This window comes from Prinia subflava, chromosome 17 (genome assembly GCF_021018805.1).
Source record: "Prinia subflava isolate CZ2003 ecotype Zambia chromosome 17, Cam_Psub_1.2, whole genome shotgun sequence".
NCBI lineage: Eukaryota > Metazoa > Chordata > Aves > Passeriformes > Cisticolidae > Prinia > Prinia subflava.
In genome coordinates, this window is record NC_086263.1 from 2,085,767 (window position 1) to 2,112,309 (window position 26,543).

General features: G+C 56.7%; 2 protein-coding genes across 3 annotated transcripts; one reads left to right on the top strand and one right to left on the bottom strand.

Annotated features, from left to right (window-relative positions):
* Positions 1-21: 21 nt before the first annotated feature.
* Positions 22-18,156, top strand: ANKS3 (ankyrin repeat and sterile alpha motif domain containing 3). Of its 2 annotated transcripts, XM_063414795.1 has the most exons (18): positions 29-126; positions 4,855-4,955; positions 5,080-5,255; positions 5,615-5,813; positions 6,023-6,144; positions 6,768-6,849; positions 7,531-7,666; positions 7,969-8,127; positions 9,168-9,293; positions 9,731-9,846; positions 10,123-10,290; positions 10,732-10,856; positions 11,132-11,273; positions 11,804-11,976; positions 13,116-13,222; positions 14,125-14,208; positions 14,651-14,746; positions 15,271-18,156. In XM_063414795.1, the coding sequence occupies exons 3-17, from the start codon at positions 5,086-5,088 to the stop codon at positions 14,731-14,733; spliced, it is 1,992 nt and encodes a 663-aa protein (XP_063270865.1). In that variant the 5' UTR covers positions 29-126; positions 4,855-4,955; positions 5,080-5,085; the 3' UTR covers positions 14,734-14,746; positions 15,271-18,156. The 2 variants fall into 2 exon arrangements, 1 of the variants encoding a protein (XP_063270865.1); XR_010082570.1 differs by lacking the exons at positions 14,651-14,746; positions 15,271-18,156 and adding an exon at positions 12,871-13,034 and having other exon boundaries at positions 22-126; positions 14,125-14,140.
* Positions 15,589-24,892, bottom strand: LOC134559722 (glucagon receptor-like). The gene is made up of 14 exons (XM_063414796.1): positions 24,730-24,892; positions 23,923-24,069; positions 23,656-23,752; positions 23,277-23,384; positions 22,883-23,004; positions 22,681-22,787; positions 22,456-22,616; positions 21,753-21,908; positions 21,508-21,568; positions 21,101-21,170; positions 20,617-20,705; positions 20,331-20,469; positions 20,039-20,080; positions 15,589-19,920 (listed from the first exon to the last, which is right to left on the bottom strand). The coding sequence occupies exons 2-14, from the start codon at positions 23,998-24,000 to the stop codon at positions 19,849-19,851; spliced, it is 1,302 nt and encodes a 433-aa protein (XP_063270866.1). The 5' UTR covers positions 24,001-24,069; positions 24,730-24,892; the 3' UTR covers positions 15,589-19,848.
* Positions 24,893-26,543: the final 1,651 nt, after the last annotated feature.

Below are 26,543 nucleotides of genomic sequence, written 5' to 3' on the forward strand. Positions count from 1 at the left end.
TCCCATTGGCCCGGCGCCGCGGGGGCTGTTGGGTGTTGTAGTCCGGCGCCCGGGAGGGCGGGGGCGCTCCCGGCATACCTTGCCCGGACGGGACTGGTTCCGGCGGCGGCGCTCACCGGGGCGCAGGTGAGGGAGCGGCGGGGCCGGGACGGGACAGCGGCACCGGGACAGCGGGGAAGAGCAGTAGCGGCGGCACTCGCCTCTGCGGCCGGCCCCGGGCACTCCTCGTCCTCGGTGGGCCCGTGGCCGCAGCGGTTCGTACCCGCTCGCTGAAGTCTGCGGTGCCGAGGCCGCGGTGCCGGCAGGGCCGCGAGGGCGGCAGGTGCGGGGGTGACGCCCCCGGAGCCGTTTCGCTGTGAGGCGCTCGGTAACAGCCGCGGGGCGCCCGCTGGGTCCCCTCGGGAGCGCTGTTGTGTGCCCGGGCCGAGCCCTGCGGGTGCCGTGTCCGGCTGCTTTGGCAGGCACAGCCCGGACAGGGGAAATGTGCTCCGTGATGCGGCTGTTCGAGTGCTTTTGTGCCTCGTACCTCGTTCTTCTGAGATTGTTTGATGTGCTTTAATGTGCCTGAGAGTGGCAGGCTCGTGGTAGAATCACTCAGCTTGGAAAGGACCCTTGAGATCATTGAGTCCAAGCATTAAAAGATGAAGATTGGTGTATTTTGTGTATTTTCAACAGCGTGGGTAGGATTGAGCTCGAGTGTTGTGGGTTCAGGAATATTTTCTGTCGCCCACCTCAGGAACCTGATGTGGTTCCTGCAGCTGTGATTTGTGCCAGCTGAGTCAGGCAGCAGATGATACACTGCAAAAATGAGATGTTCTGGTTCCTGTTGTTGTGGTTGAGCCAGTAACAATTGTACCTGAAAAGGAATGTAACAAGGCTTTTTTTACTCTCTCCAATAAGTTGTTGCTGGATTTAGTAGAAATAGAACAGGAGCATAGAAATAGAATAGGAGCAGAAGGGGAGCGTGTTCTTGCTCTGGTGAGGCCTCATCTCGAGTCCTGGGAGCAACCATGATATCAGAAGGATTTAAATCTGTTGGGAGTGTCCAAAGGAGGGACACGGGCATGGGGAAGGGTCTGAGGAGCAGCTGAGGGCGCTTGGATTGTTCAGCTGGAGAAGAGACTGAGGGCAGAGCTCAGCAGGGGCTGCAGCTCTGATCTCTGTGACAGGGAATGGCTGGAGCTGGGTCAGAGGAGGTTTAGGTTGGATCTCAGGAAAGGTTCTTCCCCCAGAGGGTGCTGGCACTGCCCAGGCTTCCCAGGGAATGGGCACAGTCCCAAGGCTGCCAGAGCTCCAGGAATGTTTGGACAGCACTGCCAGGGATGCCCAGGATGGGGTTTTCAAGGTGTCTGCCGGGAGTTGGACTGCATGATCCCTGTGAGTCCCTTCCCACCCAGGATATTCCATGACTCTCTTGTCAGTTTGCTGGCTCAGTTGGAACCTCCAGCAATCTCCATGCTTGTGCTGCCTTGGGTGCCCCTGTTTTGGGACAGAAGGACATGTGTGGATGTCACCTGTGCTTGTGGGAGAGGATGTGAGAGAGTGAATTGAGCAGAGCCTGGAGCTGAGCAGTGCCTGCTGAGGGTGATTAATGGGCAGTGTTGGGTTTGTTCTGTGTTCGGGGCTGGTTGCTTCTCAAATTACCTCCCATTTATTGTAGCGTGGCTCTAAGGTGCTTTTTGCATCAGTTTTCATACTAAGTTTATTTTTTCTCTGCCTTGTGTTTTGCTCAAACAGCAGACTCCAAATCCAGGGCAGTGTGGGGTTTGCTGCCTGCTCTGTGCCCCAGCACTGTGGAGCTCGGACCCTGATAAATAGCTGAGTGCTGATGGATTAAACTTAATAATAATAACAGCAGCCTCACAGGTGTCATGGCTTGACCCCAGCTGGTTACCAAGTACTAGGCTGCTGCTTTTCCCTGCTCCGTCCCAGTGGGATGGAGAGGAGAATCAGAAAAGAAAGTAAAAATACCTCATGGCTTGAGGTACGAACAATTTACTTATTAAAGCAAAGTAAAATATAATGATAATAATAATAATAATAATTATAATGAGAAAATAAACCCCAAATAAACTCAAAAGTTACATGGTTGCTCAGCACCCGCTGATTCCCATTCCATATCCAAGCTGTGATTGGATATGGAGCTTGGCTTGGCTCCCAGGCAAGCTCCCCAGTTCATATACTGGGAGTGATGTTCTGTGGAATGGAATGTCCCTCTGGCCAGTTTGGGTCAGCTCCCCCCGGCTTCTTGGGCACCTCCTTGCTAGCAGAGCATGGGAAAGTGGAAAGTCCTTGATTCAGGGTAAGCACTGGATGGCAGCAACCAAATCATCAGTTTGTTATCAGCATTCTTCTCATCCTAAATGCAAACCAGCCTGTGCCAGCTGCTGGGAGGACAATGAACTCTGTCCCAGCTGCAAGTAGGACAGCAGAGCTGAGGCAGGTCTCTAACAACTGTGAACTTGGTCACTCTGCTCCAAAGCAGGGGAACAGGCTGTGAATGTTCAGGAGATCTTTGTCAAACTTATTCTTAGTAATCCAATGTCCCTCAGTAATCTTGTGTTTACTTTTAGAGGGATTTTTGTGGGCTTTTTCTAAAACGTTCCATGCTGTGGTGTGAGCTTCTTAGGGTGTGTTGTGGCTGCCCCTGGAAGTGTCCAAGGCCAGCATGGATGGGGCTTGGAGCAAGCTGGGATGGTGGAAGGTGTCCCTGCCCGTGGTAGGACAGGGGTCCCTTCCAACCCAAACCATCCTGGTATTCTATGATATGGATTATTGTGCATTGGATGCTCATGTCCTGTTCCCTCCAGGCTCCTCCTCTTTGTACCAGACAACCCCAGTTTTGTCTCATTAAGGTCTTTTCGTTTCAGTCCTGAGGGCTCTGATCACTGTTGTTGTCCTGGAGATTGTGAGCAGCTGTCCTCAGGTGCTTGCAGAGCTGTCAGCCTGCTGAAGTTCAGTCTGAGGGAAATCTCAGAGCTTAAAAAAAATAGAAATCAAAAAGCAGATACGTAGGCAGAGCACAGGGGAGGTGTAGGAGTGAGGCTGAATGTCCTGGATGTTTTGTCCTGTCCTTATTGCCCTGCTGACTGTGGATCACCTTACCAAGGCTGCATTGGTAACTTGTACCCGAGAGTGGCTGATTCTGACAAAGACCAAACACCTGAGTGGTTTATAATTCATGTACCAAATTAACAAGGAGGGTAGAGAAAATGAGCTTCACTTGCACCTAAATGTGCTTCTACAAACTGCCCTGGATTTTTTCCTTTTTGTGCCTTTTAGCCTTCCTGGGGCAGCTTTAATCTGTTTTAGTGAGAAAATCCTACTTTCCCCCTTATGATCCACTTAGCTCTCCTTGTGTTTTGATTGTGAGGTCTCCTTTCCCTTGTGCTCTGCAGATTTATAGTGAGGCCTCTGGATTGTCCAAATTGCTGCTGTCTGGCAAAGTAGGTGCTTTTACAGATATTTTCAAAGGGGCATAATTTCTTACCAGCTGATTAAGTAGAATAGGTGGTGCTTTTGTAGTCTTCACAAGCTGAGAATGAAGGAGGGGAAGAAAAGGAAGGTGGGAGATAAAGGATCGAGGTGGGGAGTCAAGAGGTAGAATTAAAGATGTTTTCTTATGAGAAAATGGGCTGGTGCTTGCAAGGCAAAGACTCCCAGTTGCTCAGAAAACAGGAGTATGGTTTTGAAATGTTACAGCTGCGGAAATCTGAGGAGCAACTGCTGCTGAAAAGCCTGTTCCTGCTCTCTTTTATTCCTCACCAATGCCACATTTGGCATTTGCCTGACCCCAGAATGAATCAAAGGAATTAAACTGGTGAGAAGTTACCAGGAAGAAGAAGAAGGACTTTATGTTGGCTTGGCTTTGGTGGAGGGACCAGACAAACCCCAGGAGTGCTGTATGGTGAGCAGTGACACTGCAGGGAGGGGAGAGCAATCCCGTGGGATTGCCTGGAACAAGCTGCCCAGAGAGGCTGTGGGTCTCCTTCCCTGGAGATATTCAAAGCCTGCCTGGACACAGACTGTGTAATGTGCCCAGAGGACCCTGCTTGAGCAGGGAGGTTGGGTGAGATGGCACCCAGTGGTCCCTTCCAACCCAAACACCTCTGGAATTCTCTGGGGGTTGGATTCTGTGTCCTGGAGCTGCAGCTGAAGCCCTCAGCTGCTGGATGCAGCTGTGCTGAGCAGCTCTTCATGGAGTGCCAGACAAGAACCCTCTCCTGTGAGAGGTTCAAATGATAGAGGTTCAAATTGCTCCCTAAGGCTGGGATAACCTGTCAGGCAGTCCTGGAGCTGGAGGAGCTGTGTAGTGAAGTTGTGTCTGCAGGAGGGGGGTGTGTTTGGATAAGGAATGGGCAGGTGTGCTGCTGCTCCCACTGTTTCAGCGTTTTCCAGGATTCACTGAGGTGGGACTAGGCTGCCTCTGAAGGGCTGAAACAATAAATAAATCTGCTTACAACCTGATGACAGTGGAGGCTGCACCCTTTTCAGGTGACAGAGTGTTTTGGGGAGCAGTGGGCAGTTGTCATTATGAATGACTGTGTCTTAATTTAATCAGGGCCATCCTGGATTGCAAGACAGATGGACAAGACCAGGAATGTCTGACACATGAATTCTTAATTTTCTCGCTACATTGTAAAACATGCAGAGCAAGAATTACATCCTTTTGTATAACACTAAACCTACCTTCAGCTCTTAAACAGATGTTTAGTCTTCTCTTGCAGAGGTTATTCAAAGCTGCCTTAGGCATGTTTGAATTAGGCAGGGAGGAAATAAAACCACTGCTTCCGCAGTCTTAAAATGAGAATTGAAAGATGTGGGGTTTAGCATTATTGCCTTTTATTTTTCCAGTGTATTGGAATCACAGAGTTCCTTGCAGCAAGAGAAAACTTGCAGCAAAATCTTCTCAGCAACAGTTATTGCTTCGGGCTGAGGAGTCAATCAGAGTTGAGGTAAGAATTTGAAACCCCCACATCTGAGCTGGCCTCACCTTGCAGGCCCGTGGCACCTTGGAGCTGTAGCTGTGTGGGATGTGGGGATCAGCAGCTGAGTGCCTGCTGTGGTTTGGCTCGGCAGGGCGGGATGTCGGAGCTGAGCGACGAGGCCAGCGAGTCGGAGCTGCTGAGCCGCAGCCTGTCCATGTGGCACGGCGTGGGGCACGCGCAGGCCCGGGAGGAGCTGGACGTGCCCCTGGACCTGCACACCGCCTCCTCCGTCGGGCAGTACCAGGTGGTGCAGGACTGCATCCAGCGGTGAGCGGGGCTGGGGAGGGCACGGCCCGGGGCCACACTTGGGGCAGCAGGGACACGTCACTGGGGCCCCCAAAGGCGTCTTGGCACAAAGTTTGCAGGGGCAGATCTGCTGATAAAAATTACCTCCTTAGTATTTTAGGGGGAGGTGTGTCCCCCTCATGGCAGGGAGGTGGAATGAGGTGGTCTGTAAGGTCCCTTCTACCCCACACCCTTCTGTGATCTGGGGCAGGTTGTGCTGGAGCTGGTAGAAATTCCCATGCAGGCTTCAGTGCTAGGTGATAACAAGAGTCTGTGGAAGCCAGCTGTGCTCCACAGCTCCAGCAGAGTAATTCATGTGATTTCTTTCCTCTGCTCCTTAGTGGAGACCTGGATTTGAACCAGAGGAACTGTGGGGGCTGGACCCCACTCATGTACGCTTCCTACATTGGCCACGACAACATCGTGCACCTGCTGCTGGAAGCGGGAGTGAACGTGAACATCCCCACCCCCGAAGGACAGACTCCCCTCATGCTGGCCTCCAGCTGTGGCAACGAGAGTGTTGCTTACTTCCTTCTACAGGTGTGTATCCTATAAAAAACAGCTAAAGCACAGCACGTGGTTTAAAGGCTCATGGTGGGGTTATCCATAAGCTGCCACTTTGTGTTCTGTTGTGAGTTCCTCTTCGTGGTGGGATTTAATATAATCTCCTGTGTCCCAGCATAAAGGGGCAGTGACTGAAAGCCTGAGCAGAGCAGGTGCAATACGGAATATTGTCTGTTCTCTTGCAGCAAGGGGCAGAGCTGGAGATGAAGGACATCCATGGCTGGACTGCCTTGTTCCACTGCACCAGCGCCGGGCACCAGCAGATGGTCAAGTTCTTACTGGAGAATGGGGCAAATGCCAACTGCAAGTAAGGAGAAATCTGTCATTTCATTGTCATTTGTCATTCAGCATGAAAGCAACTGCTGGCAGATGAACACACTCCAACAGACACCTGCTTTTGTCTTCCCCCTGTTCCTTAGGATGTGTGGCTTATACAGGGACAGGTGACCTGCAAATTGAATAGAGGTCTGCCCATGCTGTCACTGTTTATTAAACTAAGATCAAGGGAAATTAGATTTACTGCTCGCTTAATTAACAGTTAAACACTGACACCTTCTGAACTCAAGTGCACTTCATAAGTCTTTCTATTGATTATTTTATATACTCAGAGTTCAGGGTGGTTTTTGATGTGTGCCCTGCATTCCCATGCCTTGGGGACCACCACACATTTATGCACATGGAATTGCCTGAGGGCAACAAGATGTTCTTGCTTTATTAGCTCCTGCAAAACTGATTTGGGCTCTTAAAGGCAGATCTGTAGCTGGAAGAGTAATCTATTGCTGTGCAGCCAATTTAGGATCACTGAATCTCTGCAGGGAATTCTACAATTCAGCAAAGGTTGAGGGGTGGAAATGCTCTGTTAGGGAATGGCAAAACTGCAGCACAGTTCAGCTGTGGCTATAGCAGCCCGTGTGTGTGTTCTCTCCCCAGGGAGCCAGTGTATGGATACACACCTCTGATGGAAGCAGCTGCTTCTGGCCATGAGATAATTGTGCAGTACCTTCTCAATCATGTAAGTGTCCTGGCAGTTCTCTGTGTGGCTGAAAGTTTCTGGTTACAGCCCTCAGAGGAACCACCACAAATTTGACACCACACATATTTTGACAGTGTTTTGTTTGCTCCTTGATGACAGTCACCTCTGAAGTCCCAGACTTTCAGGACTGTTTTCAAAATATCTGCTTTCTGCAGGCTGGTACCATGATTTTACACTGGCCCTGCAGGAATAGGAGTGAGGTCTGACTGTCCAGATTTAACTGAATAATAACTGAATTAGAAAACAATTGAAGCTGTAGTTTTTCTATTGTGTTTCCAGGCTTGCATGCTCAGGCTAGTGGACATCTGCTTCCAAAAGCTCATGAGCATGCAGGGTTTTTACCGTTTGGTTTAAATCCAGTTTTACTGGTCCAGTTTACTGCCAGAAGGAGGCAGCAATACAAAACACTTCAGATCAAACAAACCAGCTCTCAGTGGCAATGAACAGGAGCCCTGGGCTGTTTGGCATTCAGGAATTGGAGAGCCTGGAGATGACTAGAAAGGCATTCAGGGTATTAGTGCAGCTTGAACTCTCTGTCAGAGGTGAGCCTGTATTGCTGATGGAGGAGCTAAGACAGTTGTTGTTTTTTTTTTTTAATACACATACATATTTTTACACTGCCCTCTGCCATGTGCACTTAAACAGGTATTTTTTCTGCAGGGAGTGAAGGCAGATGTCAGAGATAACACTGGAGCCACAGCACGGACCCTGGCCATGAAGTATGGCCACACCAAGATTGTGGGGCTGATAGATTTGCATGCAGCCCCAGTGCCCAAGGTCTTCTGCAGAGGTCCAGGTAACAGATGTTTGACCTTGTTCATTTAGAGATGGAACCTGAAATGAGGTGTTTGATAGTTTGAAAGGATGTTGTACTGTGTAGTTGGGGTAGTGCTACCTGGTCTGTTCTGGAAATTGCAGCATTTCTGAGGATGGAAGAGGCGTGAATCCAACAACTCTTGTCTGCTGGCCCCTTTCTGACCTAGGTTAGCTGTTTCACCCTCACTCTTTATTTCCCTTTTTCTTTCCACTGCACTTACAGAGTAGGTAAAGCAGGCAAATTACTTCCTGTGCTGCTAACAACCTGTGTTTGAACTACAGGTAACTATGAGGAGCTGAGTTCTTCAGATGAATCATGTTCTGCTCCCCAGAGACAGAGACCTGCTCGAAGGACCAAGGGTCCCAGCATCCACGAGGGGCCCCAGGCCTTGGCCAAGATCACAGCAGTTGGGATTGGGGGAAGGAAGCAGTCTTGCTATGGTGAGAAGAGCTGGGAACCTGAGGGACAGTCCCCTGAGACTCAAATGCACTGCAGCTGTTCCTGCTATCCATTTTTAATTTGGGATCCATGTGTGGTTTGTACAGAACAAAGATAGCTTTGTATGAAGGTGTTCACTATCCAGTGTCAGGGTTAGAAAGAAAACCTCCTGAACTCTTTTGTCAAGGCTGGATGTTGATGAATGGGATACTTTTCTGTTCTCACCTCAGTTGCTTTTCTTGAGAACAGTTCAGTTTCCCTTTTTGAGGCAGGCTCAAAAGTTTGAGAGCCCTTCTGAAGCTGATGATGGGGGTGCTCACAGTGACCAAGAAATCATTGATCGTGAGAGTGAACCTGTGGAATTTGCCTTCCCTGATGTTTGAAATTCTGCTAAAAACGAAATTGCAAAACCTTTGCAATAGACCAAGAGAAAAGATGATCCCAGTTCAGACATCCTGGATGCAGTGCTAGGATGTTTGTTTTACTGTCTGTCATAGGTATTTCTCAGAGTGGTTGCTGGAATAACCAAGATTATGGACTTACTGAAAGCATGTTCAAAGCTCAGTTCATTTTCCTAAACACAAGGGAAACTGTGTTATCCCTCAGGCTGTATTGGAATGATACTGTCAGCTTCTGAAATGCCAGTGGGGTGCTCCTGGTGTTTTAGCACAGCTGCAGGGGTTGGTTCTCTTAAGCAGCTGTTTCTCTCATAGTTTGGGTATAAAGAGGAGAGGGACTGCTGGAATGTACATCTGTTTAAGGTACATCTTACATGCTGCTGTTTAAGTTACATCTCTGCTGTGAGGTGTTTTCTCTGACTTTCTTTCAATGTAAGCATGTAAGTGAAGTCCATGTGCTGTGGGGTCATGTGAGGAAACTGCAGGAGCCTGCATTTCCCAGGTGCTCTCTGTGCTTTTTAGAATGAGACTTGTTGTGAGCAGTCTCTCATTTCGGTTGTTTCCAGAAGTGGTTATATTTTCTGCAGGAGCCTCCCTGATTAACTTGCCTCCTAATCTCTGTTCTCCCTTGCTGTTGCACACAGAGCAGGTGCCCCCTCAGGGCTATGTCACCTTCAGCAGCGATGGCAGCTGTGAGTCAGGTGTCATCCGCAACAGGGACGTCACCTCCCCGATCAACGAGCTGGACGTGGAGAGCAGCAGCAGCAGGGGTAAGTCCCTGTCTCAGAAATGGCCCAGCCTGCAGTGCACACCTGGGTCTGAGTCCAGGCCTTCCTTTCCCATAAGATGCTGAGATTGGAATGTCTCTGCTGAGGGAAGGCTGGGATGGTTTAGCTACAGCAGATAAAGCTCAGGGTGGTAATTTCATCACTTTGTACAAATAATCTGAAGGAGGGTGGGAAGAAGACAGAGCGTGGCTGTTTCCAAAAGTATCTCTGGTGGCAAACAGACTTGGGGAAAGATGAGTGGTGGGGATGAGATATAAAATCTCTGCCTCAGGGTCATCTTGTATCCTGAGTGCTGCACATGAAGCTTTCCCCTGGATCTCCCCTTCCTTTACACCTCTGGAGGTTTTGCTGGTAATTGGGTAATGAAACCAGAATGTAATGAAGTTGTGCTTCAACATTTTTTTCCTGTTCCTTTCCAGAGGATAGTGCTTTGTCCAGCAACAGCTTGGGAACTGTCAGGAGCAGCAGCAGCAGCAGTGAATGCCTAATTAGAGTCCCAGGAGTCAGCAGTGAAGGTTCCTTGGAAAGCAATGAGGTGGATTTTCCTTTCTCTGCCTTCAGCTGGGGCAGTGCTTTCACCCCTGGGTAATTCTACTCCCATGGGAGCCCGTAGGACCAGACTGGGTGAGGAAAGGCTGTTCTAGGGACAGGAAAACAAGGAAGGGGAAGAGGATGGGTCAAGGCAGCTCTGGTGCTGCAGTACAAAAGGGCCTTTAGGTCTTGGAGGAGTCTACACTTGTCAGCCCCCCTGATCCTGGCATGTCTGCACAATCATCCTTTCCATTCTGTGGGTGGTTTTTCCCTCTTGCAGGACTCTGATCACACCAGCAGCCCCCCAAGTCGGAAACAAGCCAAGAGCTTCAAGGGCAAGGCCCGCTACAGCAACAGTGACAGCCAGTGGAGCCACTGCCTGGGGAAGGCTGGGGGCTGCAGCCAGCACCTGGCCCTTCCTGAGCCCCCCGCCTACACAGGGCCCCAGGTAAGCACACACTTGTCCTGCAGGCTCTGGCACTGTACCAGGCCTGGGAGGCCCTCCCAAGGTCACCAACACACCTTGGATTCCAAACCTCTGCCCAAACTTAAACGCTTGTGAAACGGCAATTTCTTGTAGAAGAGCTGTTTGCTGAGATGTTGCTGTTGCTTGGAGGGGTTTCCAAGACCCTTCAGGCCTGTGGGTGGGCTATCAGCCCTGGCAGTGGGGTGGTTCTGTGTCATTCAGCTCTGCACTTGTTAGAAGAGGCCATGGCTGCAGCAGAGGCCAGTCCTGTGTGTGACTGGAGGGAACCATGGGAAGCTGTGGTTGCTGCTGGAACCCAGAAAGGTGTTATAACAGCAGGGGGAAGCAGATATTTATGATTAGGAGGAGTGGTGATGCTTTTGTTGCAAGGGCATAAATAAGTTTGTTTTGTCTGGGCTGCAGGACCTGGCAACATTCCTTGATGAGATTGGGTGCCTGAAGTACCTTCAGGTGTTTGAGGAGCAAGACGTGGACCTCCGGATCTTCCTGACCCTCACAGAGAGTGACCTGAAGGAAATCGGCATCACGTGAGTGTCTGTCCTGTCCTTCCCCGCTTTCCCCTACAAACCATGTCCAACCCTAGTCAGGAAGGTTTAGCTGGGGAGTGCTGCTCTCTTCTGGCTGCACTCAACATGACATCCCCGTGTCCTCGGCTGTAACACGCTCCTGCTTCTGGAGGTACCTTGGAGAGACCAGGATGCTGCAGAGGTCCTCATGGTCCTCACGAACCTCATGGTCCTCATGCTGCTGGGCTCAGGGGCAGGTGGTGCAGGGCTTGACCCCTGTTGGTTGCATCCCCCAGGCTGTTTGGCCCCAAGAGGAAGATGACCTCGGCCATCGCGCGCTGGCACAGCAGCGCCCGCCCGCCCAGCGACGCGCTGGAGTTGGCCTACGCCGACCGGCTGGAGGCAGAGATGCAGGAACTGGCCATCCAGCTGCACAAGGTGAGGCTGCTGCGAGCTCCTCAGGGCCCTGCACCCTGCAGGGACTGATCTGTGCTGTGTTTTTGTTGTGCCTCTGATGTTTTTCCCTCACCTCAAGCCACCACTTGTAGTGAACACGCTTGGTGTCAGGTACACCACAAGTACAGCTTTATCCCCTCCTCATCTTTTCTGCTCCTTTGTGTCTGTTCCCAATCCAGCTGAGAACTATAGGGGCAGGAATCAAATCCCTACTCTTTCTCAGTAGTATTATATTTATGATGAAGTTGTGCAGCCATCACAGTGAACAGACTTGTGTTGGTTTGGGAAATTTGGACTCACAAATAACTTTGTAAACAGAGAGGAAGGGAGAATCATAATTGTGGGGCTGGGCTTAGTGTGGAGAGAACCTGTACTCAGTGTATGAGCTTCATCCAGCTTCCTTTTCCACTGGAAAGGAACATTCTGGCTGCCTAAGGCATTAAAATAGCAGGGACTCGAGAGCAGCAGATGTTCAGTGCTCCCAGCCTGATCCCCAGTGTGCTCTGCTGCAGAGGTGTGAAGAGGTGCAGGTGATGAAGGGCCAGGTGTGCCAGGAGCAGAAGCTGCGTGCAGTGGCTGAGAGCTGTTTGATGGAGCGGGATGAGACCTGGAATGCCATCCAGGGCCAGCTCAGAGAGGCCCAGGCCATCACCAAGGATGCTGGAGTCCTGCTGGATCAGATCAAGTAAGTCATTCCCTCTGAGACTGCTGGAAAATGGGAGTTGGGGTCATATTGGCAGCCATACAGGTGATGCTCAAGGTAAGGCAGCAGAGCTCACCTGGCACCTGAACACATTTGGATCCTGCCTGACTTTCCCTAATGGAAAGCCACAGCCATGGGAGCACATGTGAAGCTGTGGTCAGATACATGAGCTGGAATTGGCCTTTTTAGGGGGTGCTGGGTGCTCCTGTTTCAATTAGAAGCAACCAAAAGGCTGAGACCTGCTTAGCCAGTGCCCAGGGTATAACTTTGATCAGGTGAATACAAAAAGGAGTTTTTAACCCATATCCTGTCAAAGGATGGGCAGTGACTTGCAGGTGAAGAATACTTTTCCTACAACTGTGACATCTGGCAGAATAATCTGCCCTGTCCCACCTCCTGACACTCCTTTTATTGCCTTTGTGCTGCTTTTCTCTGTGCCCCAGTTGGATTCCTGTCATGGGCCTTGTTTTGTCCAGTGATACAACAGGGACATCCCTGAAAGTGGCATAAATCCTGCTGCTTATGGACCCTAGCCCAAGGGAGTGGGGTCTGCTTGCTGCCAAGCCAGGGTGAGCTAAATTGGACCCAGAAACCCAGCAGAGCATGTTCCTACTGCAGGGGGATGAATTTTTCCCCTTACTGAGGAGCTGAGGCTGCTGTAGAAGGGCTCTGCCATGCTCTGAACATACCCTGCTTGAATTGGTGGGATGCTGATGACAGTATGAGAACCTGGGTGCCCCTCACACTGTGCTGAGGTCATTTCCTTTGCCCTCAGAAACCTTGGATTGGGCCTGATTCTCACACAGACCAGGCACAGCCCCTGGCTCGGGCTTCCCACTGCTCACCCCAGCCCCTCCTTGTCTTGTCCCCCCACAGCTCCTCTGTGAACGGGGCAGAGCTGGCTGTGGCTGCAGTGGCTGGGAGCTGAGCAGTGCCAGCGCCCCGAGCTTGGGCTGAGGCACCACTTCCTCTTCCCGGGAAGCAGCAAGGAGCAGGTTGTACCCAGGGCCTTAGAGGCGCTGCCCGGGCACCCCGTGCAGGTACTGCAGGCTGTAGGAGTGGGCAGTGTCACTGCCAGCGTGTCCCTGTGTCCTGCTGACGGCCTTGGTGTGCTTTGGCAGGAGCTGCCAGGCAGAGCTGTCGTCCCGGCTGGCCCCGGAGCGCGCGGGCGACGGAGCGCGGGAGCAGCGCGGCACCGGGGAGAGCCGGCGGCCCGGGGAGCGCCCAGGTGAGGAGCAGCTGCAGGGAGGAGCTGAGCCCAGGAGAGCCCAGGGCAAACTCCCTGCCTGTCTGTCCTTGCTGAGGGTCAGGCAGTTGGGAATGGACGAGCAGACAAACTCTTCTTGCTCAGGAGGAGCATTTAAAGCTCTCAGGGCATTTGGAGTGGAACTTGCAGAGTTTCTCAGCAAGGTTTGGGGTCTGGCAGGTGTTTGTGGGTAAAAATGCAGAGCTTTAGCACAGGCCCCAGTGACAGCCCTGCTTCAGGGACCTGTGGCTGCACCTCGGGTTTGTTACCACCCTGTGCACTGCAACAGAGTCTGAACCAGGAGATGTGGTTGGTTCTTTAACCCAGTTTGGGAGAATTTGCTGTTGGATCCAGGGGACAAACCTCTGTGGCTGGGCAGGCCTGACCCAGCAGCTCCTTATCCCTAGGAGTTGGTAAATGATCCCTGGAAGTTTAATGGAACTTGGAGCAGCCTGGTCTAGTGAAAGGTGTCCCTATCCATGGCAGAGGGTGGAATGGAACGGGCTTTAGGGTTCCTTCCAACCCCAACCATTCCATGATTCTGAGACTCTGTTCTTGCTGCCTGTGACATGTTCCTAGTGACCTGTTCTTTGCTGCCTGTGTTTTAGAAGTGAGACAAGTAGAGATCCTATTGATTTCAGTCCACTACACTTAATCCCTTTGAGAATCTCTTAATAAACAATCCAGCCAGACTAAAAACGTAAATTCCTAAATGGTGGAATTGCCAGAAAACTCCTCAGTTTGGCACAGGCAGCTCCAGCTCTCTTCATGTGTGATTCAGAACCCTAACTGGAATCTCTTTGGCTGGGGATGCTTCCCAGCAACACTTGTGTGCTCTGTCCCAGAGAGCTGCAGGTGGATTAACTGTGTCCCTGTCCTTGCAGTGCTGGAAGGGTGGCCACCTTCCCTGAAGTCCCTGAGCTTGCCTGAGCTGTCAGCTGTGCTGGAGGAGTGTGTGGGAGAGATGGGTAAGGTGGGAAGGACTCTGGGCATGTGGAGGGACTCTTGTGCTGGGGGAGGCCTGGCTGGGTGGGGTTTGGTGGCTTGGAGTGGTTCTTGGAAGAGACCCCACAATCCCTGCTCGTTCAGGGAAGTCTTGAGCTCTGGAGTTGGTGCTGTTCTTGCTGCAGATCCTGGGCTCTGCATCATCCCCTGGTGACAGGTCCAGGCTGAGAGGTGGGGGTGAGGGGTGGTCCCTGCATCTCCTGGTGAGAGCTGCTGGGGAAGTGGTTCCCTAATCCTGTGTCCTGTTCTCCTGGTGACAGGAAATTATCCCAGCAACTTGCAGACAGTAGAGACAGCCCTGTTTTCAGAGCAGGAAGGCAGCACAGCAGTGGCTGAGTGCAGCCTGTTCTTTCCTGCCTCCTGGCCCCTTCCTAACGCTGCTTTTTCCCTTTGGTTTGTCCTCAGGAAAAGCTCTGCAGACTGTGACTCAAAACCTCCAAAGGCTCCAAGCCCTGGGGCAGAGTGGGCAGAGCCGGCCAAAGCCATAGCCAAGCCAGGAGGGTGAGTGGGAACAACTGCCCTGACAGTCCCGGGCTGTGGCACTGAGGGGACACCATCCCTCCCTGCCAGTCCCGGGCTGTGGCACTGAGGGGACACCATCCCTCCCTGCCAGTCCCGGGCTGTGGCACTGAGGGGACACCATCCCTCCCTGCCAGTCCCGGGCGGTGGCACTGAGGGGACACCATCCCTCCCTGCCAGTCCCGGGCTGTGGCACTGAGGGGACACCATCCCTCCCTGCCAGTCCCGGGCTGTGGCACTGAGGGGACACCATCCCTCCCTGCCAGTCCCGGGCGGTGGCACTGAGGGGACACCATCCCTCCCTGCCAGTCCCGGGCGGTGGCACTGAGGGGACACCATCCCTCACTACCACATGCCCAGAGGTTGCTCGGAGCCCACACACAGGGGCTGGGCTCTGACTGGTCCTTGTGTGCCCTCTGGTTGGTTCTCCCTTTGGAAAGCCCGTGGCCCCCGTGCCCCTTTGTCCCCGCAGAGGGTGACTGTCCCCTCTCTCCTGGTGGCTGCAGGAATACCGACGTCGGGTGACTGTTCCACCCGGAAGCTGAGTGTGCCTGGGACAGGGAGCACGGGCCGTGCCGGCAGCACCGCGGCTCTGCCGGGGGCCACCGCAGCTGGCGGGGCACGGAGGAGGCCGTGGCCACCAGAAAACACAGCTGGGAGGACGAGGGACAGCAGAGGACAACAACCAGCAGCTCCTGGGGCCTGGCTCGAGGCTCCTAGGATCTTTGTTTCAATGGTTTAGGTTTGGAGGAGGAGCTCCAAGCCTGGAAGTTTTGTCTGCCTTAAGCTTCCTGCAGCCCTTGTTGTTCAGGTCAGGGTGGTGGTAGAAAGGTGACAGTTGCACACAGCAATCAATTCATTATCCTTTTCTGCATCCCAAGCTCCCCAGGACCTCTGAAATGTGTCCCTGGCTCTTCCTATGCCATGAGGCTTGGCCCAGAGAATGGATCTGAGGCAATTAAAAAGGCAGGTTGTTGTGGAGGGGTGAAGGGAGTGGAGTTTGTGATGTTTGGCTCTTTGAGCTGCAATGGAGTTCAAAGTGCAGCCCTGTTCCTAGTTGGAATGTCTGCTCCACTGCCACCCCAGATCTGGGTTCCAAAGCCCGTTCCTCCAGCCAGCCCACTCTGTTCACTTTGGGTTCCTGCTGTCCTCAGGGGCTGGGTGTGATCACGTTGCTGATTTAGGAATGGCATTCACTGAAACACTCCCAACTCACCCGCTCCCCCTCCTGCCCTGGGCTGGGGTGGAGAGGAGAACTGCAGGCACAAAAGGTGAAGATCACTGGTAGAAATAAAAGCATTTTACTGCAAACAGCAATGAGATAAGGAACAGTAATAACGAAATGTACAGGAGAGGTCCTGGTCCTGCAAAAACGAACCCTGTCCTGGCCAGAAGCAGGACATCACTGTTACTCCATCCCCAAGAATGTGGCCTGTGGTCAGTGCTTTATGGCAGAGGTCATTGGCCTGGTTTGCCAGGGCCAAGATCCCAGCAAGGCAGATGTTCCCCTGGAAAGACAGGGGAGAGAAGGAAGAGCTGGGACTGTTGAGCTTCCCATGGCTCTGGCAAACAGGGGAATGCCAAGGCAGCAGAGCAGGAACAGGGTGCCCACCATGGGAGGTGGGCAAAGGAGCCACAGCTTAGATGGAGCTGTGCTGCCAAGCTTTTCTCCTTGCCACTGCCTGCCTTTGATGTGCAGGCTTTGGTGTTGGGAAATAGTTCTGCCAGGGCATTCTTGGGTGGGCATTGCCAAGGACAGGCACTGCAGGAACAGGCTGCCCTGTCCCTGGGACTGGCTGAGGGGTCTGGTGCCAGGGACCTTGGTGTAAAGTGGTTTCCAGTGACTCTGTGTTCCCATTTATTCCTGAATCCTGTAAGGGGGAAAAACACTACAGTCACAATCTGAAGTCTATGAGTGATGGCCTTGGTGAATCAGGACAAGCCCCTTTGGGAAAACGATGGAACTGTGTGTTCCTTCTGGGTTTTGGACCATGGACACATCCCAAATATAAAACCCCATCCAGCTCCATTTTTTCAGCTAGTCACCCCTTCTTATGAGCTGCCTGAGTCCCTTTAGGCAGGGGCACAAATGGTCTGTGTTTCCTGGAGCCAGCCCCTGTCCCAAAGCAGGCAGGTCCCTCTCAGCTGTGCTGCTGTGTGCCTGGCAGTGTCCCCCTCTGGGTGCTGCTCCCTGCCCGTGGTTGCCTCCCACCCTCAGCACCAGGCACTCTGTTTTCATCTTGAGTAAATCTGTGGAGCACGTGGGCACCCAGTGCCAGCTGCAGGAGGAGGCTGCAGGAGCTTCACCCTGAGGAGTTTGGATGAGGTGGAGGAAATTCTCCTCCTGCAGCATCCCAGGAAACTCCTCAGAGGGCTGAGGCTGTGCTGGGAGGTGTTCAGGGCTGTGTCCCCTGTTCCTGTCACTGGAGGAAGGGGGGAGTGCCAAGGTCTCGCCGTAGCCTTGGTGGTGCCTCTGGCTGCAGTAATATGGGGTTGTTAGTGCTGTTTCCCTTGAATTTAAGGCAAATCCCCCCCAAAAAATCCTAAGGGAAAGGGTCTGGGGGCACCTGGATAGCCAAGGAAGCCCTGGCTCAGCAGTGCCCTTAGAACAGGGTCTGTGCAGAACAGTGGCTGGAAGGGGACTACAGGGATTTGGGGCTGGCTTTGCTAAGTCTGAGGCTGGAATAAAGGGAGACTGGGGAGATTAACACGATCTATCCAATAGATTAGAGTGTTGGGAAAAGGAAGGAGATGTGGCAGTGTGTGTGTGTGTGAAGGAAAAAGGCCCCAAACAGGTGCTGCAGGAGAGCCCAGGTGTGAGAGCACACAAGGGAGCAGCAGGGAGGGCATCTCCTACAACAGGGTAACCCCCAGGAGGCAATCCCTTAACTGCAGGCTGTGAAGCAGCATTCCTTGGAGCCAGGGTGGCTGTGCAGGCAGCAGGAGTCTGGTGCTACCCTAAGGTGAGCTGTCCGAGGAAAAATAGCATTTGCTGATTTGGATAAATTAATAAAAGTTGAGAAGCCTGTGTGTGGCCTGTGGGTTTCTCTGGAGGGAGCTGGGGCATCTTGAATAAGTTCCTGATTTCTTGCAGGACAGTCAGGAATGCACACAGGGTTTTCCCTGCTCTGCCAGGAGCTTGCAGGCTCAGGGGAGTGGGAGTGCCTCATCCCTGGCATCCCAGCACTGCCTCCGTGGGGGATGTGGGAATCCAGTGGCAGCTGCTGGGGAGAGTCCAGAGGAAGCCATGGAGGTACTGCAATCCAGGGGCTGGAAACAGAGAGAGCTGGCTCCTCTCTTCACCTGAGAAGAGATAGATCCAGGGAAACCTCAGAGCCCCTTCCAGAGCCTAAAGGGGCGCCAGGAGAGCTGGAGAGGAACTGGGGACAAGGGCCTGGAATGAGAGGACAAGAGGCAATGGCTTCCCACTGCCAGAGGACGGGGTTAGATGGGATATTGGGAAGGAATTGTTCCCTGGGAGGGTGGGCAGGCCCTGGCACAGGGTGCCCAGAGCAGCTGTGGCTGCCCCTGGATCCCTGGCAGTGCCCAAGGCCAGGTTGGACAGGGCTTGGAGCAACCTGGGATGGTGGCAGTTGTCCCTACCCATGACAGGGTCTGGAATGGGATGGACTTCAAGGTTCTTTCCACCCCTGTCCATTCTGAGATTCAGCTGTCTGTGCCCACCAAGCCCTTCACTCCCCTGGAGCAGACAGAAGCAGCAGGCTCTGCTTGCTGAAAAATAAATATTTATTTACATCTGAAAAGAGAGTTAATGTGTAAAATGGTCTCATGGGGGTTCCATCGATCCAGGAGTGTTCCTTTGTGACTCCAGCCTGGTGCAGCCTCTTTGCTTTGTGTGCTCCAGGCAGCTCCTCCTGGGGCCCTGGGAGAGGCTCCCCAGCCTGCCAGGGAAGGGGCAGGACCTGGAGAGCCTCCTGTGTCCATGGGCAGCTCCTGGAGCATCCCAGCCCCTTCCTCCAGCCTGGAGGGCACTTGTGCATTGCAAAGGAAGGAATGCAGTGGGAACGAGCTCTGGCAGCTGCTCCTGAGGATCAGAGCGAGGGGCTGGGGCTGTGTCCAGCTGCTCTGGACTCCTGCAGGAGAGCACAGGACCAGGACAGGAGCAGCCCTGCTCAAACCACACCACCTCGGCTGCTTCCCCTGCTCCTGGGCTTCCTGGGAGCCACAGCCTGCTGGGCTGGGATGATGTTTGGCACCCCACTGGAAAGCAAAGTGCCAGGATTTTAGCCTTTGGCCAGCAAAGAGGTTCCTGAGCTCCTGCCAGGCCTGGAAATCAACTTTATCTCCACAAGGCAGGAGGAGGCTGGGCTGGAAGCTGAACTGGGAGGGGGAGGTTGGGCTCTGCCCCCGTGAATTGCTGCTCTCAAATGCTTCACTCCCAAGTGATTTTGAGGCTCCATCCTTGGCTCTGCCCACAGTGAGGGGGCACCAGGGGGTCTGTGCAGCTGGAGAGCAGCGAGGAGGGGATGGGTGCTGCTGTTCTGTGTTGGTGATGAGGGTGGGGAGGAGGTGCAGGAGCAGCCCCTCGCTGTGAGGAGCTTTACACGGTGGCTGGGGATGCCTGGGAGTGTCAGGGTGCTGGAGATGGTGCTGGGCTGGCACACAGGGAAGGACAGGGGAGCCCTGGCTGAGGAGCAACCCAGGGTGCAGGGTTTGGGCAGCATCGCCCATTCCCACCGCTGAGGATCAGGCTCCCCGCGGCTGCTGCGATCCCACAGGGGCTGTGCCTGGCCCAGGGGTTCGCCGGGTGGGAGGGTCCTGGGGGAGGCTGCCAGGTTCTGCTGGTGCTCAGGCAGCGGGAGGGAGCAGCAGGCGCTGCCCACACAGCCCCGGTGGGGCCCTGCCGAGGGGACAGCGACGAGCAAGGGCCGGGGCTGCCACCTCCTGCTCGGGTGACAGCAGGGATGTCCCCTGCAGCAGCTCCAGCGTGGCACAGCCACCCCGGTCCCCGCCCGGCCATCCCGGGGGGCACTGCCCAGCAGAGCTGCCTGCAGCCTCCCACCCTCCAGCCGGGCCCGTGGCCACTGTGGCCAGCAGCCCCTCTGCCCTGGCTGGTCACCGCCTCACTGGGCACAGCAGAGCACCGGGTGGTCGAGCTTCCAGAGCTGCCACTTCTTCTTCATCTCGGACTTCACCTGCCACGGACAGGAGGGAGCAGGGCCTTACCCCCGGCCGTGCCCTCCCTGCAGGCACAGGGAGGGGGAGCCGGGCAGGAGTGCAGCGGCAGGGACGGGACAGGGACAGGGACGTTACCTCCTTGTTGGCAAAGCAGTACAGCACAGCCACCAGGAAGCCCTGCAGGGAGAGCCAGGAGTGAGCCGCCCCTGCTGTCCCTCTCCTGGGGCTGGGCTGGGCTCAGGCTCCCCCCAGGCCACCTCTGGGTGCTTTTAGGGCTGAGCTGCTCGCGCTGTCGAGGGCAGAGGGTGGCGGAGACTGTGCCGCCCTTCCCATGGAAGCACCGCAGGGAGAGCAAGCTCAGAGAGGGACCCCCGATCTTTGCTCCGTGGTGTGCCCACAGCAGGGATTTGTTTCGCTCCCACCTCACCTGGAAGGAGTTGAGGAAGAGGGTGAAGAACACCTTGACGTAGCGCAGGATGCCCGTGGTTTGCTCGTCGGTGGCGAAGATAAAAACGACCTCGTGGATCCCGAAGAGGGGGATGAGGGTCAGGGTGGCTTTGGCCAGCCTGGGGGAGAGTCAGGAGACAGGAAAACTCCCAGTTAATCCCAGGGCGGTGGTTTAAGGATGTGCCGGGTGGAGGAGAGGCATGGGGCGGGCGTGGAGTGGTGTTATCCCGTTATCCCGGACTGTCCCCGCCCCTCTCCCGGCCCACCTCAGCTTGTAGTCGGCGTAGCCCTTCTGGTTGGCCCGGAGCTTGGCCAGGATCACCTTGAGGATCCGCATGAAGATGAGCAGGTTGATCTGGGAGGGGAAGACAGGGCAGGGGCACACAGAGCCAGCACCCCCACCCTGGCTGTGACGCTCACCCAGCAGGAGATGGCACCCCCTGTGCTGCCAAGGCTGCTGCTGCCCTTCCTCCCCTCCTGCCATCCCAAAATCCCGGCTAGGAAGCAGCAGGGGCCACCCCCAGCCCCTTTCTCTGGGGTTCAGCACCCCAGCTTCCCTCATGAACCCCCAGAACCAGGGGGCAGCAAAATGCTGAACCCCCTGTGCATTTAGCTGGTCCCCGCAGGCCAGCTCTCCCTCCTGGCCTCTGCTGGAAGCTTCCCTGGGGATCACAGCCCTGCCCACGGCCAGGAGCCAGGGGCGGAGCTGCTGCTGTGCAGACAGTCCCGGGGCTGGCAGCTGTTCCCTACCAGCGAGGCGAGCAGGATGGGGATGCGGATGATCCACCAGTAAGCCATGTTCTCATTCAGCGCCCAGCACCTGCCGGGGGCAGCGAGAGCAGCACCATCACTCACCCTGTGCTGGGGGCAGCACGATCTAAGAGCTTTCCAGCCCCAGCCACGAGGCTCAGGGACCTTCAGCAGCCTCTGAGCATCCTGTAGGAGCATCTCCATCCATCCATCCATCCATCCATCCATCCATCCATCCATCCATCCATCCATCCATCCATCCATCCATCCATCATTCATCCATCATTCATCCATCCATCCCTGTATCCATCCATTCATCCATCACCCATCCCTCCCTCCATCCATCCATCCATCCATCCATCCCTCCCTCCCTCCCTCCCTCCCTCCCTCGCTCCATCCCCACTCACTCCGCATTCTCCTTCAGGTACTTGGCGGCCATCCAGGGCACCACGAACACCACGGGGGTCCCTGCAAGTCACACAGCAAACCCTGTAAAACCAAGCACCCTCCTGAGCTGAGAAACCACCCCTGCACTGGGGGACACCCGGGCTGGCAGAGCCCCCACCCCACACCCTGCTGGGATGGCTGGGACCGCAGTGCCCCCACACCAGGCACTGTCCCTGTCCCCACCGCGCACCACAGTGGCCCCTACCCCAGCCCAGGTAGAGGTAGAGCCTGTAGTAATTCTTCTCGGAGAACACGGCCCCGATGAGCAGCTTGTAGAGGTAGACAGCTTCCACCAGGAACCAGTAGTGGTTGGCCAGGATGCAGTACTGCATCAGCACCTGCGCTGCACGGCACCCCAGCGCTGCCTGCCACGGGAGAGCCGCCGTGGGGCTGCTGTGCCCCACCCCACAGCTCACCCACAGGGGGTGTGGTGCTGCACAGGCACCCCGAGCACTCTGAGAGCTCGTCCCGAGGCTGCACAGGCGCCCCAAGAGCTCATGCACCAGATGTGTGGTGTTATACAGGCACCCCAAGAACCCTGAGGGCTCCCCCACGGAGCCACGGGTGCCCTGAGAGCTCACCCAGCGAACGCCCAGACATCACCCATCAGGGATATGGGTGGCACCAAGGCCTCACCCCTCAGGTGCCACACAGGCCCAGAGCTCACCCAGCAGGTGCACAGGTATCCCAAGAGTTCACCCATGGGTCACGGGCAGCACAGGCACCCCAGAACTGTGTCCACCAGGTGCATGGGCACCCCAGGACCATGCACAGCTCCCCAGGGCCTCACCCATCAGGGGCATGGGCACCCCGAGAACGCACCCAGCGGGTGTCTGGGGCTGCACGGGCACCGACCCGCCCCAGCCCTGCCCTGGGCGAGGGTCCCCGCCCTGCCACCAGCCCCACACTTGCCTCGTGGCTCAGCAGAGCCTCCCAGTCAGCCACCTGCAGCAGCTCCACGCCCCAGCGCCGCTCCAGCAGCGCGTCCTTCACCATCACCGAGGTGGCGCGCAGCCCGAAGGAGGCGAACAGGTTGGCGTGGATGTAATTCCTGGTGCAGCGCAGGTTCCTGCGGGAGCCGGGGTCAGGCGGGGCCGGCACGGCCGGGAGGGCGGGGCAGGGCCGTGCCCCACCTGCACACGGTGAGGACGAGCAGGGCGGAGATGAGGGTGAGCAGCGACAGCGAGTACCCCACGGTGTAGAGCACCTTGAAGCTGACCATGAGCCGGCGGGCGCCTTCCTGCGGGCGAGCACAGCGCCAGGGAGCCCAGGGGGGCGCGTGTCCACCCCGGCCAGGCTGCCCTGGCCACCCCCTGCTCCCAGCCAGGGTCCCACCTCCTCAGCAGTGACCTCCAGCTCATCCTCGCACTGCGAGTAGTCCCTCCAGGGCTGGCTGCCGTTCACCGTCACCCACTGGCCGTCGGTGCCGCACCTGCGGCTCACCAGCCCGTGTTTCACTGCGGACAGAGCGCCGGCACAGTCCCCCAGGCTCCCCAAGCCCCTCTCCCGGGATGATGGATCTGACCCTCCCCAGTGCCCTGCTCCCGGGCAGGCACGGCCAGGGCACGGGCTGGCTCTGCGCTGAGCCCCAGGCGTCCCCTCACCCCGGGTCCCCTGATGGGTCCCTCTGCCCCTGTCAGGCGAAGGGAGGGGAGCCCTGAGAGCCTCTCCACCTCCAGAACGCTCAGCCCTGGCTTCCAGCTCCGGGCTGGCAGGAGGGCATCCTCACCTTTCTCAAACCAGGGCAGGTAGAAGGGGCAGGAGACGTTGACGGCGGTGCCGGGGCTCCCGTCGGGCCAGCAGGCATACATGTCAAATGTCCTGTTACAGAAGAGCCCTGCCAAAGGCAGGGACAGGGAAAGCCAGGGGTTACACACGGGTGGCACAGACACATCAAGCCCTGCTATCCCAGCACCCCTGAGGGGGCTGATGCCCCACACCAGGCTCAGCTCCCCAGGACATCCCAGCCCTGGGTATCCCATCTGAGATGTGGAGGTCCCTGCTAGTCCCTCGGCTCGCCCTGCGTGGGTGACCAGAGCAGAGGATGCTGGAGGAGGGACAAACACCAGCTCTGGATCTGCTGCCCCCGAGCTGGGCACGGCCGGTACCTGCCGGGTAGGGCTCGCTCGCCATCCTTCTCAGGCACTCGTCCCGGTACCGCAGCCACTCCTCGAAGGTCTTCTCCAGCACCTTGGCCCCGCCGTGCTGCAAGCGCAGAGCGGGGTCAGAGCCTCCATCCCCAGCTGCCCCCGTGAACTGCTGCCGCTCCCCGGGGCTGGGCAGGGACCCAGCGCGGAGCCGGGATGGAGCCGCCCCGCGGGGGCAGAGCCCGGCAGTGCCAACCCCGCTGCCCCCGGCCACAGCCCGGCCCTCACCGGCACGGAGGAGAACAGGCACATCCAGGCAAGTTGGACGAGGCTCCGCAGGGATCCAGCTCCCAGCACGTCCCTCATGGCTGCTCCCAGCCTGACCAGTGCTCCCAGCGCCGGGGTGCGCCTCAAGCTGGGCCGGGGACCCCGATCCTGGTGAGAGGTGAAGGAACGGGGGCGGCTCGGCTCTGCCAGCCACCCGCGCCCGGCGGAGGCAGAAATGTCCTTCCCAAGCCAGCAGAGAGGATCCCGGGCATGTCCTGGGCTGCCACAGCGCCGGGTCACTTCCCTGATGGAGCCGAAACTTCGGGGAGCACCAGGCAGAGCAGCCAGGGTGTCAATGGATCACGGCTCCTGGATGAGCCTGCTCAGCTTCCCCGCACCGCTGCCAGCCCCGAGGGGAGCGAACGCCATCGTGACAGCCCCAGGGCCACCGCTGCCACCCAGCAGGTGGCTGGCACCCCTGGGTGACCCGACAAGGGGCTGCAGGGACAGGAGGCAGCGAGACCTCTCTGGGGTCCCGTGGGCCCCCCCAGCCAGGCTGGGCCCCCCATTCCAGCTGCGCCCCACCACGTCCCGCCCCGATCCCGCTGGCCGAGACCCCTCCCAGCCCAGCCGGGGGCTGGGGGGAGGAGCAGCTCAGTCACCCCCGGTCCTCCCGGTCCTCCCGGGGCTTCCCATCGCTCCAGGCTGGACGACCCCAGCCCGGCCCTCGCCCCCTCCAGCAGGACCCCCCGGTTTGTCCCCACCGAGGGTCCCCAGCTCGCTGCGTGCGGGGGTCCCGGGGCTCCGCCGCTTCCTCCGCCCGCTTACCCGGCTCCCGATGTCCCGGTGCTCCCGGTGCTCCCGGCAGTGCCGGTGTTTCTGGCAGCCGCGGTTCCCGCTGTTCCAGTGCTCCCGCTGTTCCCGGTGTCACGGCAGCCCCGGCTCCGCGAGGTGAGCGCGGCGGTGACCGAGCGGCGTCTGCGGCGGAGCCGCCTCCTGCCAGCGCCGTGCCCCGACGGGAGGGAGGTTTTGGGGGGGCTCAGGGGGGAGCTCGGGGGCGGCACCGCCTCCCGGGGCTCCGGACTCCGGTGGGACTCGGGGGGTCCCGGCGCCGCTGCCCCCCCGCCCGCGGAGCTCCAGCACGGAGCCCCCTCGGGAATCCCACGGGGATGGGGTCCAGGTCCAGCCTGAGTCACAGACTGAGTCACACAGGGACAGGATCGGGGGTCCAGGTCCAGCCCCACTAAGGGTCCCCAGCTGCATCACATGGGGACAGGGATGGGGGTCCAGCCCTCAAACGGGGGATCACAGGGACGGGATCAAGGATCCCGAGCCCTTCAGTCTCCCCCAGAGCCCCCGTCCCTCCCACCACAGCCCCAGGGAGAGCCCTTCACCTCTCAGGCTCTGTGTCCCTCTGGCTGTCCCCTGGGCATGGTGACAGCCCCTGTGCAGGCAGGGTGGGCTGCGGGGCCACCCTCCCCTGGGGACCAGGAGGTCTTGGGGACAGAACTGGATCCAGCACAGGGACACAGCCCGTGACACCCACGGGTGCCATCATCCACCCAGGGGAACGCCAAGGGCAGGGACAAGCCTGGTGGCCCTGGTCATGCTCCCTACCCACCGCAGTGGGGACAGAGGGCTCTGTGCTGGGGGCAGGGATGGGGTTTGCCATCAGTGAAGCAGGGGAGATTCCCCTGGGGTCCCCCAAGCCACCAGCAGCCCTTCCAGGCTCCCACGTCCCTCCCAGCTGTGCACACTGCAGCTGTGCTTCCCTCCTGCTGCATTGCTGGTCCTGGCCCTGCCCTGCAGCAGGGTGGGCTCATCCCCCAAAACCGGCTGAATGCACCAGAAAACGCATTTAGTTTGCAACAATCGGATGTTTGCCTCGAAGCTGCTGCAGTGGGAGCAAAGACAGGAGTCAGACGAATGAGGAGTCACAGCTGTGGCTCCAGTGATGCGAGCCGTGTCTGGTTATTCCAAGTGATAAATAACACACTGGTGGAGCAGCCCAGGGTAGGGATTTGCTGTTTGGGGGGGAAAATGAGCCCTCAGGTGCCTCCCCCAGCACGAGCCAACACCGGAGTGTTTGCTCATTAACAGATTATGAACTTTGGACAACAGCCTGGAGGGACAGGGCACAGGGAATGGCTTCCACTGCCAGAGGGCAGGGATGGGTGGAACATTGGGAAGGAATTGTTCCCTGGGAGGGTGGGCAGGCCCTGGCACAGGGTGCCCAGAGCAGCTGTGGCTGCCCCTGGATCCCTGGCAGTGTCCAAGGCCCGGCTGGACAGGGCTTGGAGCAGCCTGGGGTAGTGGGAGGTGTCCCTGCCCATGGCAGGGGTGGCACTGGATGAGCTTTAAGGTCCCTTCCTACCCAAACCATTCCATGATTCCATGATAACTCAGCCCTGGGGCACTCATGGAGGATGATTCCAGCCATGTCCCCCTTCCCAGACAGACACTGCACATGTGCACCCCGCAGATCTCCCTGTGTGAATCCATCTAATGGCAGCAGGAGCAGGGGGCTCATCCCAAGGGATTTGGGGGAGAGCCCAGGGCTGCAGCACGTGGATGCCATTGCCTAGACAGGAATCACAGAACTCCAGATTTTATTGTCCCGGTGTGGTCCATCTGGATGGGAT